This window comes from Arachis duranensis, chromosome 7 (genome assembly GCF_000817695.3).
Source record: "Arachis duranensis cultivar V14167 chromosome 7, aradu.V14167.gnm2.J7QH, whole genome shotgun sequence".
NCBI lineage: Eukaryota > Viridiplantae > Streptophyta > Magnoliopsida > Fabales > Fabaceae > Arachis > Arachis duranensis.
The window spans coordinates 20,021,246-20,030,638 of NC_029778.3; the positions used below are offsets into that span (position 1 = coordinate 20,021,246).

Consider the following 9,393-nt stretch of genomic DNA (forward strand, 5'->3'; position numbering starts at 1 on the left):
AAGAACATGATGAATGTGATGATTATGTGACGCTCATCATCATTCTCACTTATGAATGCGTGCCTGACAACCACTCCCGTTCTACAAGCAAACAAGGCTTGAATGTTTATCTCTTGGATTCCTTAATCGGAATCTTCGTGGTATAAGCTAGAATTGATGGCGGCATTCAATAGAATCCGGAAGGTCTAAACCTTGTCTGTGGTATTCTGAGTAGGATTCAATGATTGAGTGACTGTGACGAGCTTCAAACTCCTGAAGGCTGGGCGTTAGTGACAGACGCAAAAGAATCAATGGATTCTATTCCAACCTGATTGAGAACCGACAGATGATTAGCCGTGCTGTGACAGAGCGCGTTGAACATTTTCACTGAGAGGACGGGACGGTAGCCACTGAAAACGGTGATGCCCAACATATAGCTTGCCATGGAAAGGAGTAAGAAGGATTGGATGAAGACAGTAGGAAAGCAGAGAGACGGAAGGGACAAAGCATCTCTATACGCTTATCTGAAATTCTCACCAATGAATTACATAAGTATCTCTATCTTTATTTTATGTTTTATTCATAAATCATCCATAACCATTTGAATCTGCCTGACTGAGATTTACAAGGTGACCATAGCTTGCTTCATACCAACAATCTCCGTGGGATCGACCTTTACTCGCGTAAGGGTTATTACTTGGATGACCCAGTGCACTTGCTGGTTAGTTGTGCGAAGTTGTGAAATTATGTTTAGACCATGGTATTGAGCACCAAGTTTTTGGAGCCATTACCGGAGATTGTTTGAGTTATGAAAAATAGAGATCACAATTTCGTGCACCAAAAGGTAAGCTATTTTTCATGTGTCTTTTATGTTCAACAATTAAACTAAAATTATCCTTTTGTTCAATGATCTCTATATGACATGCTAAAGGAAGAATTCAATTTTAGTTGTGCATTATATTCTTATTCGAAATTGACTAAATTCAAGATTAAGTATCAGATTTAACTAAATCTAAATTTGACGTGTGAAGAACTTTGAGAATTAAAAGAAATCTTGTGCTCTGATCTGTGGTTACCGAGATCAATCAGATGATCCATATTCAAGGTTCTATATAGGGTTCTTGTTTGCTGTAGTATATTTTTTATTTGGCTTGTTGAATTTTATGTTGTCAAGCTAGTAATTAACTTGTGCAAAACAGTTGAACAAATAATAATGGCATAAAAAAATATTTCTCCTACGTGTGAAAATTAGAAAAGTAGATACCAATAGTGTCCCATAATCCAAGGTTAATTGTACTGCCATCAACCACAACATTTGCATTAAAGTTGTCAAAAACTATAGGCACATAGTGATGATTTCTTGCTTAAGTTTAAGCTTGGTTTTTTCTCCTATTTGAAAAGCATGCTAGCAAGATTTAGTGATAATTTCTTGCTTGTTTCTGTTTGTATATATTCCAATATTATATTCTGTTTCTTGTTTTGCTTTTTAAGTATTTTATGCATTCTTGGATTGGTGTGACACTCCTCAAATCTTGAGTGCAGATCATAACATTTAATATCTCATTAGTTGTCCATGGAACCATTGCAGAAAATGATGATTTTCACAAGGTAACTTTTTCTTCTGCAAATGGAAAGGCACTAATACTCCTTCTGCAGCATGACTTTCCTTAACTCCTATGAAATTGATTCTTGTACAGGAAGAATCCAACCCATATGCTGTTCCCGTTAGCATGGCATCTTCAGAGTCTTGGTTAGTCCTTTAGGGATAACAACCATTACAATAATTAGAAGGATTGTATCAAATCACGAGGCATTCCAGGTATGATTGCGCATCATCATCATCACATTTCTTTTCTTTTCAATTCTTGTTCGAATGTTAGCATATTTATAAAATAGTCAATGATAAGTATGGTGAATTAGCTTTTTATAAAAAAGAAAGAAAGAAAAAAGGAAAATATGAATTAGTTAATGACTAGATCACCAACATAGCGTTCGTTGAAAGGCTAGATGTTTTGACCTGTAAATTGGGTGTCTTGTATTCGAACCATAAAAATGCAAAAATTAGCCTTTGAGATACTTAAATCTTTTTGGATTTCTATGAGTTGAGCTAAATTATTTGGATTTCTAGTAATAAACCCTGATGAACTGGTGGGTTTTACCCAATAAAAGAAGCTAGTGTTAGATCCTTGATTGGTTCAAGAAAACAAAATTTATTTGAACATAAAAGTGGACATTCTAAACTCAACCTTGGATGAGAGGACATAATATACAAAGAATAGGAAGAAAATTATCCAGTGGAATGTCTGTTATGGTTAGCTGGTTTTCTTTGACCTTTTCTTGTTCCTTTTGCCATGATTTCCTAGCTAATGCACTCTCAGTTATTTTGGCCCGCTTTATTTTATTTTATCTTTGATTCAGAAATGGAATGAAAAGAAAGGGGAGAGTGAGAAGAGATACTACGACAGTAAGACTCATGCCCATGAAGACTGAATGATTTCTATTGTTCTCGGCATTAGATATGGAAGCTTAGTAAATTTGTAGGCCTTATTTTATTCTTTCTCTGTTAGTAAAATAAAATGATAAACATAAAATGATAGTTCTGTACTATTGTTCAATTTGAACCATAATTGGACATTGCGATCTTTGCATATGATTAATCATTTGCTAAACTGATTTAGCCAGTGATATGTTTGTAGTTAACCATGATTATTATCTCTGAATAAACTCATGGTTAAGTAAACCATGGCTGAATTAGTTTGGAAAAATGATCCAACTTTATGATTCAAGCTGAGCAAAGCTATCATTTTCACTTTAGTTTGGTTTTTGGTCTCTTATCTAGATTTATCCCCTAGCTTTTTTTAATAACATGTTACATTTTATTATTGCTGTATGTGAATTTTATGAGGATTGATCGTCTTTGGTCGAATTCCTTTTGTTCTTCTTTGATAAATTAGTAGATATATTCATTGAACAAGATATATTGGAATTATAGTTCATTTCCATTTCTATTGAATAATCAACAGCAAAAATAAAAGTCTTAAGATATATTCCTTTTTCATAACATTACTTTTAGCATAATTATAGGCTTATAGCGTTTTTTATTGTTTAGATTTGTAACATGATTTATTACTTTTCAAGAGAAATTTATGTATCAATATTTGAGTTTAATAAAATATCTCATTTTGTAGTAATTAATTTTAGTATATTATAACTAAAAAAAGTCTTAAGATTTTAGCGGCAATAGTAATGGCAACTGAAAGTGAATAACATTATAATTTTAGAATAATTTTTAGTGGCCATATAAATTGCCGGTAAAATAGATTTTGGCGGCAATAGTAATGGCTACTAAAAGTTATTTACTTTTTGTGACCATTAAAAAGGTCTTTACCGGCAAATGTTATAATTGCCGCTAAAACCTTTTAGCGGCAAAGCATAAGACGGTTAATGTCTAATTGCCGGTAAATGTATTAGCGGCTATTTTTATTGCCGCTAAAAGCAAAATAAATGGCCGCTAAAAGTGATTTTTCTTGTAGTGCTAAGTGAGAGCAATTTGCAGTTACCATTACAATTGATGATGATAATTAGGATAGAACTTCTAATTTTCTTTCCTTGCTAAGAGCTTACTTAGTTATTAGTTTATTTCCTTGTCATCTACATTCCTTGTTCAACATTTAAAAACTCCAAAAATATTTTTCCTTAACCAATAATAAACACACTTCCCTGTAATTCCTTGAGAGATGACCCGAGGTTGAATACTTCGGTTAATTTTATTTACTACTAGAAAACTAGTTATTATAGACGGATATTTCCGACGAATTTTATCCCACGGAAATACATACGAAATTTCAGAGAGATTTTTTTGTCGGAAAACAAAAAAAATGAATTAGCATAAATTACAGACGAAAAACAAAATCTGTCGATAATTTTGTCGATAAAATTAATTTTTTTTGTGAGAAATGATTATAGACGGAAAATCCGTCTGTAATTAAATACACAAAACACTGCATTTTATTAAATTATTAAAGATCCGTCTGTAATTTAAATTTTCCGTCGGAAATATTAAAATAAAGTTCCGCATTATCAACTCCTCCTCATTTCACATATTCTTCCCGCGCCTCCACACCCTCCCCTCCAAATGCTCGATCAGCGGCGCTTCTCAGCCTTGCATCGCCGTCGCACCTTGCGCCGCCGCCGCACCGAACCTCTATTGCACTGAACATCCATCGCCCCGTCACACCCTTCCCGGCTCTTCTAAGTGTGTTGCTTGCACCGTTCCCTTTCGAACCATAATTTGCATTTCTCTGCCACCGTCTTCGTCGCCTTCGTCTACCTTCGCGATTTTATAAAACTGCAACACCGATCACTCATTCAGCGGCACTAACCATAACCAATGGCGTCTGCCAAGCAGCCATTGAAGAAGCGAAAGCATGACACTCTCCTGGAATCCTCACTGCCACACCACCGCCGATAGCACCGCCGCCACAATCTCCTCAAACCCTAGCTCATCCGCCTACTCCTCCTCCTCCGCCTCTGTCACAGGATGAGGTCGTCACCAAGCAGAGGAACAAAGATGAGGTTCGAACCATGTTTGAGAGCTACCGTCGCATCAAACTCTTCTTGTCAAAGAAGGAAGGTGATTTCATCCATGACCTTGAACAGAGCTTCTTCGCTCTTGTCAATGCTTGCAGAGGTAAACACCACTAAATAACACTTCATAGTTTATTCTTTATGGTATAAATTTGAAATCAAAGTTAATGAATTTGAGTTTGTTTATACCATTCAGACCCTAATGTATCATTCTTCTCTTCCTTAGAATATAGCGTTTTCTCATATCTTTCTAATTCATTGTTTCTTGCATCACCATTTGCAGGTCTGTGAACTGGACTTGATATTCAACTTCCATAAGGTTTGTTCCCACAACTCCATGTCATGATTTATGCTAATAAACAAATAAATTGTAATAATAATTAGTTATTTCCATTGATTCTTCAAGGTGGCTACCCTAAACAAAAAATGCTATGTTTCCCTAATTCCCTTAATAAAATACTGTTTTGTGTTTTCAATGCTTGGTTCATTTGCTATAACTAAATAATCTTATAAGAGTGGATGCTTTATTTGAATTTTGAGCTGAGCTATCATTTCCTGTGTATAATATTGCCTGAAAATTATTCCCCACTATTAGATAATTGAACAAAGTTAATGGAATTTTGGCATCCACATCTTCTTTGATGACATGGAGTTTATGATACTCTTCTTTCCAGGGATCAAACAATCTTATTGCAAGCTTGCTAGAAGATTTAGCAAATTGTTCCAAATTGTCCAAGCTAGATATGGAGGTAGGCACTAGTATAAAAAATTTGGTGTATTAAATGACAACAAAAATTTTGAGAGGTTAAGGTTTTATTAACCAGTGCCTTCATTATAACCTCTTTTTTGTCTCCAGGGAAACAAGTTAACAGAGATATCTGAAAATCTCTTTTCATCATGGACCATGCTTACTGAATTCAATGCATGTAGGGATTTTCTTCTCTAAATACACACATATGCTGCTTCGCTTTCAATTTATTATTTTTATTCCTACATGTCAACTCACCAATTTTTTCCATTCTTATCACTACTGCAGCAAAAAACTTGTTGAATGGCATACCAGACAGCATTGGAGGCCTTTCACGTCTAATTCATCTTGATCTCCACCAGAACAATGAGCTCTTTCATGTTATTCACATATTCTTAGAAGTTAAACAGATTAATATGGAATTAGAATGCTTACATTGGTACCTAGCTAGAACATTCGGAACCAGTATAAGCAGAAATTAAGAGAACAGTTAGATACTCTGGCATATTTGATCAAAGAATGGTAAACATGTGACAAATTTCTGAGAGTTTGTGATAGATCTTTAGGCTAATTATTAATCACATTGCTGTTTTTATTTTGAAATTTTAGATGCAGACTCGAGCATGCCACCAAGTGATGGATGAAGCAGAAAAGGAGTACAAGAAGTTTTCCGAACGGATCACTGAAAGCCGTGAGGCAATGAAGGTCTTCACCTTTTTGACTAACGTTATTTGATCTGTGATTTGGAAAAAAACTGTTAAGAATCGTAACGAGGTCTATGTACAGGCATCTTATGATGAGTTCATGGCAGAGGTACAAGCCAGTGCATCTCGTGTTATTATCTTGCGTAAATTGACCTACAATTCTTATCTGAAGGTTATTTGAAGCTTGGCATAGTAAAATACCTCTACTTGTTGAAGTTGTAAAGTCCTTGCTAGAGGAGCCGAGTTAAGGTGTTCGGAAAGCACCTTCTGAGGTAATCCATTATGAACCATGTTCATGTAATTTACTTCTGAACTAACACAGTTTCTTACCCTTCACTTTCTTTTGGTTTTTCCTGCCTTCCTTCTTTTCTTGTAGTTAATTGTGGTTATGGCTTCACATTGTTACTTGGTTGGTTCATCTGGAGAGTTGTTCATTGAGTATCTTGTACGGCACTGTGCTTTAACTGATAATAATCGTGGTGATCTTGTCATCCTGAAAAGAGAGTGGAGGAAAAATTTCTCCCCAATCCTTGCTTCTCAATAAACAAGTGCCACTTGTGTACAATGATAAGACCATGATTGAAACCAAAATTTACTTTCTTAAATGCCATCTTAGCTTGGTGATGATCATGCCAGAAACTTATATTGTTGTGCCATGATTCAATTTATAAAAGGAACTATGCCACAAACATATAATTAGAAAGGGTGATGAGCAAGGCTATATATATATAGGACCCACATAAATTACATAACACCCAATCTTTTTCAGATATGTTAATCATTCTGAAGACAAAATAAAGAAACCTAAGTTGCACTTGGCTTTTCTTTACCAACTTCACATGGATAACGTACCAGAAACATAAAAAAGGGGTGTACGTCCCATGCATTTTTATTAGTTCTTTAGTCGTTACCTTTTTTTGGTCGGTATTTAATTTGATAATAAAGAAGAAATTGTATATTGTGATTTAAATAAAATCGTTCATGCACTATATCTTACTCTGTTTAAATAAAAAAGCCCATAATTACATGAAAATGATTGAAAGGTATATGACATAGAGAGAGCATAACAGAAGGTATTAAAGAATTCAAGTATGGAGACTTGAAAGTCTTAATAGATTGAAAATAAGGTATATTAATTTATAATTTATTCTATTTAGTAACAATAACAAGAAAGGGTTTTCATTAGTATGCAGTAGGGCCACTATAATATTTTGTTTCAATACAACAATAAATCAAATGGAATCTCAACCATACTATTGAAATAGATTCATGATAATGACACTGCAAGTTCATTTATTTAGAAGTATGAGTTAAGTAACTTTTTTACCCAACTTATATTTACCATCTTGAATGAAACTTATAGTGAGTTTAGTATTTAGTAATAGTTTATATCAGACATCACTGAATAGGAGACTGGAACTTGAAGTTTTGACTTTTAAGCTATGATAATTAATGTATGTATGTATGCAATTATATATATGGATATATATTCTCATCCAATGAATTGAACATTATTATATATTCTTTTTGGAAATACAATTCCAAATCTGATATCATGCAGCCCTCAAACTTTACAAAATACAAAGCACGTGCCCCCCTCTCTCCAATGGCACTATGGCTTTTTGTCTTTGTTAAAATAAGAAAGATAAATAGAAAATGTAGAGACGTGGCCAATTCTCCACATTTAAAAAAGAAAGAGAAAGAAAGAGTTTTGTTTTTAAAGATAACACTGAAGATGATTTTGATATCAATACCAAGAAAGTGCCACTTCTTCTCATGTTTTCATCTAAAAAATCAGAGTTGCATGTTTTGATATCAATACCAAGAAAGTGCTAAAGGTGGAGTTGCATGCTCATCTCAATGGATTCATTAAAGACTCCACACTCCTGTATGTATATCCATATCTCTATTTTCTGATCTTCATCATCCTTTTATTTTTTTTTAATTATTATCTAAGAGTATTGTGATTTATTATTATTAAGTCTGGGCATATTCAACCCGTTTCTTTGTTCTTGTAACTTGAATTAGAAATTCATTAACATAAAAGTATCATATATAGAAATTTTGAGTCATGTTGCTTGTCAATTTGTATTTTCTTCTGCTGATTCTTTTAGTTCTCTGAAACTGTCTACAAGAGATCAACATTTTCTGTTTTCAAAGTACATGGGTTAGCCCAGGCATCAATAGCTAATTGTGTATCAGAAACATTTTCTGCTATTCGAATAGTGAGTTCTCCATGGTTTATACTTCAAATTTATAGTAACTTTGTGCATTGTAAAGTCTTGTATTTGTAATAGACAGTTGATAACAGTAAAATAAATTATTACAGGTAAGATCTTTTGGTGGTGAAAAGTGGCAGATGTTTACATTTGCTAAACAGGTAAGATTATTCAAGAACGAATAGGTTTTTGTTGTGAAAGGCTTGACACCTCTAATTATTAGTTCTTTACAGGTTCTGTCTTTCCAGTCAAGTAGGATAAAACTTGGTACTTTCAAATCATTTAATAAATCCATGACCAGGGTTGCTATTTATATTTCTTTAATTTCATTATATTGTCTTTGAGGGAACAAAGTTAAGGCGGTAAGCAATTTTAATCTGTTCAAAATTTCTATTTTTTCATTTATATTTCTCTCTCACTGTTTCTTTTGCCACAAGTTCAACCATTAAAATAATATTTTTAAGTTGCTTTAGTTTCTCTTCTCAGGATGAGCTCTCTGTCGGATCTATAGCATCTTTTATTGGATATACTTTTATTTTAACATTTGCCGTAAGGAAATTATGTTGTGACTTGTTATTTATTTCATCTTATCTCTTGATCTTTACTTGACTGTCTGATATTATATCATTTAGGTTCAAGGACTGGTTAATACCTTTTGGGATCTCCGAGGAGCTTTTGCGGCTGTTGACAGGATCAACTCTATTTTATCTCGAGTTCAAGTTGATGATTATCTTGCCTATGGCTTAGAAAGAGAACTAAGGCAACAGAAAGCAGTGGATGATGAGAAATATAAATATTTGTTTGTGATGAATTATAGTTGATGTATCAACACACTTTGATGTATGGTTGTTACTTAATATTATAGTTGATGTATTAATACACTTTGTTTATGTTTTGAATTATATTAACTTGCTTGTTTATAGTACTTTTCTTTTAGTTTGATAATACGATGAATTTGTTTATTTTTTGAAATATTATAAATATTCGAATACAAAATAGATAAAAAATTGTATTTATTAAATTTATATTTATTTTGTATGAGAACAGGTTTATTTTGTAATAGAAAAATCTAAAAAAAAATATTTTACCTTACCGACGGATTTACAGACAGATTTTCTGTCTGTAATCAGAGTGTAAGATGGTTTTCCAAAGTTCA

The 9,393-nt window shown here is 33.3% G+C and overlaps 2 protein-coding genes and 1 long non-coding RNA gene across 6 annotated transcripts in view; all 3 read left to right on the plus strand.

Annotated features, from left to right (window-relative positions):
- Positions 1–2,949, plus strand: part of LOC107458193 (uncharacterized) — a 77,585-nt gene extending 74,636 nt beyond the window's left edge. Inside the window, exons 1-3 of one of the 2 annotated variants that reach the window (XR_008001528.1) lie at positions 917–1,587; positions 1,677–1,798; positions 2,398–2,949. This is a non-coding gene — a long non-coding RNA (uncharacterized LOC107458193). Of the gene's footprint in view, positions 1–916; positions 1,588–1,676; positions 1,799–2,397 lie in introns of those variants that run through there. The other variant, XR_008001529.1, reaches the window with a different exon arrangement.
- A 1,435-nt stretch (positions 2,950–4,384) lies between these two features.
- Positions 4,385–6,693, plus strand: LOC107458199 (uncharacterized). Of its 3 annotated transcripts, XR_002365589.2 has the most exons (6): positions 5,096–5,315; positions 5,423–5,492; positions 5,603–5,836; positions 5,924–6,019; positions 6,191–6,290; positions 6,395–6,693. XR_002365589.2 is itself a non-coding variant. In XM_052251425.1 (3 exons), exons 1-3 carry the CDS (start codon positions 4,520–4,522, stop codon positions 5,794–5,796), a joined length of 414 nt encoding a protein of 137 aa, XP_052107385.1. In that variant the 5' UTR covers positions 4,385–4,519; the 3' UTR covers positions 5,797–5,885. The 3 variants fall into 3 exon arrangements, 1 of the variants encoding a protein (XP_052107385.1); XR_008001151.1 differs by lacking the exon at positions 5,603–5,836; XM_052251425.1 differs by lacking the exons at positions 5,096–5,315; positions 5,924–6,019; positions 6,191–6,290; positions 6,395–6,693 and adding an exon at positions 4,385–4,669 and having other exon boundaries at positions 5,603–5,885.
- Positions 6,694–7,460: 767 nt separating this feature from the next.
- On the plus strand, positions 7,461–9,155 carry LOC110273998 (ABC transporter B family member 28-like). The gene is made up of 5 exons (XM_052251530.1): positions 7,461–7,472; positions 8,133–8,243; positions 8,348–8,398; positions 8,724–8,786; positions 8,870–9,155. The coding sequence occupies exons 1-5, from the start codon at positions 7,461–7,463 to the stop codon at positions 9,056–9,058; spliced, it is 426 nt and encodes a 141-aa protein (XP_052107490.1). The 3' UTR covers positions 9,059–9,155.
- The last annotated feature ends 238 nt before the right edge of the window (positions 9,156–9,393 follow it).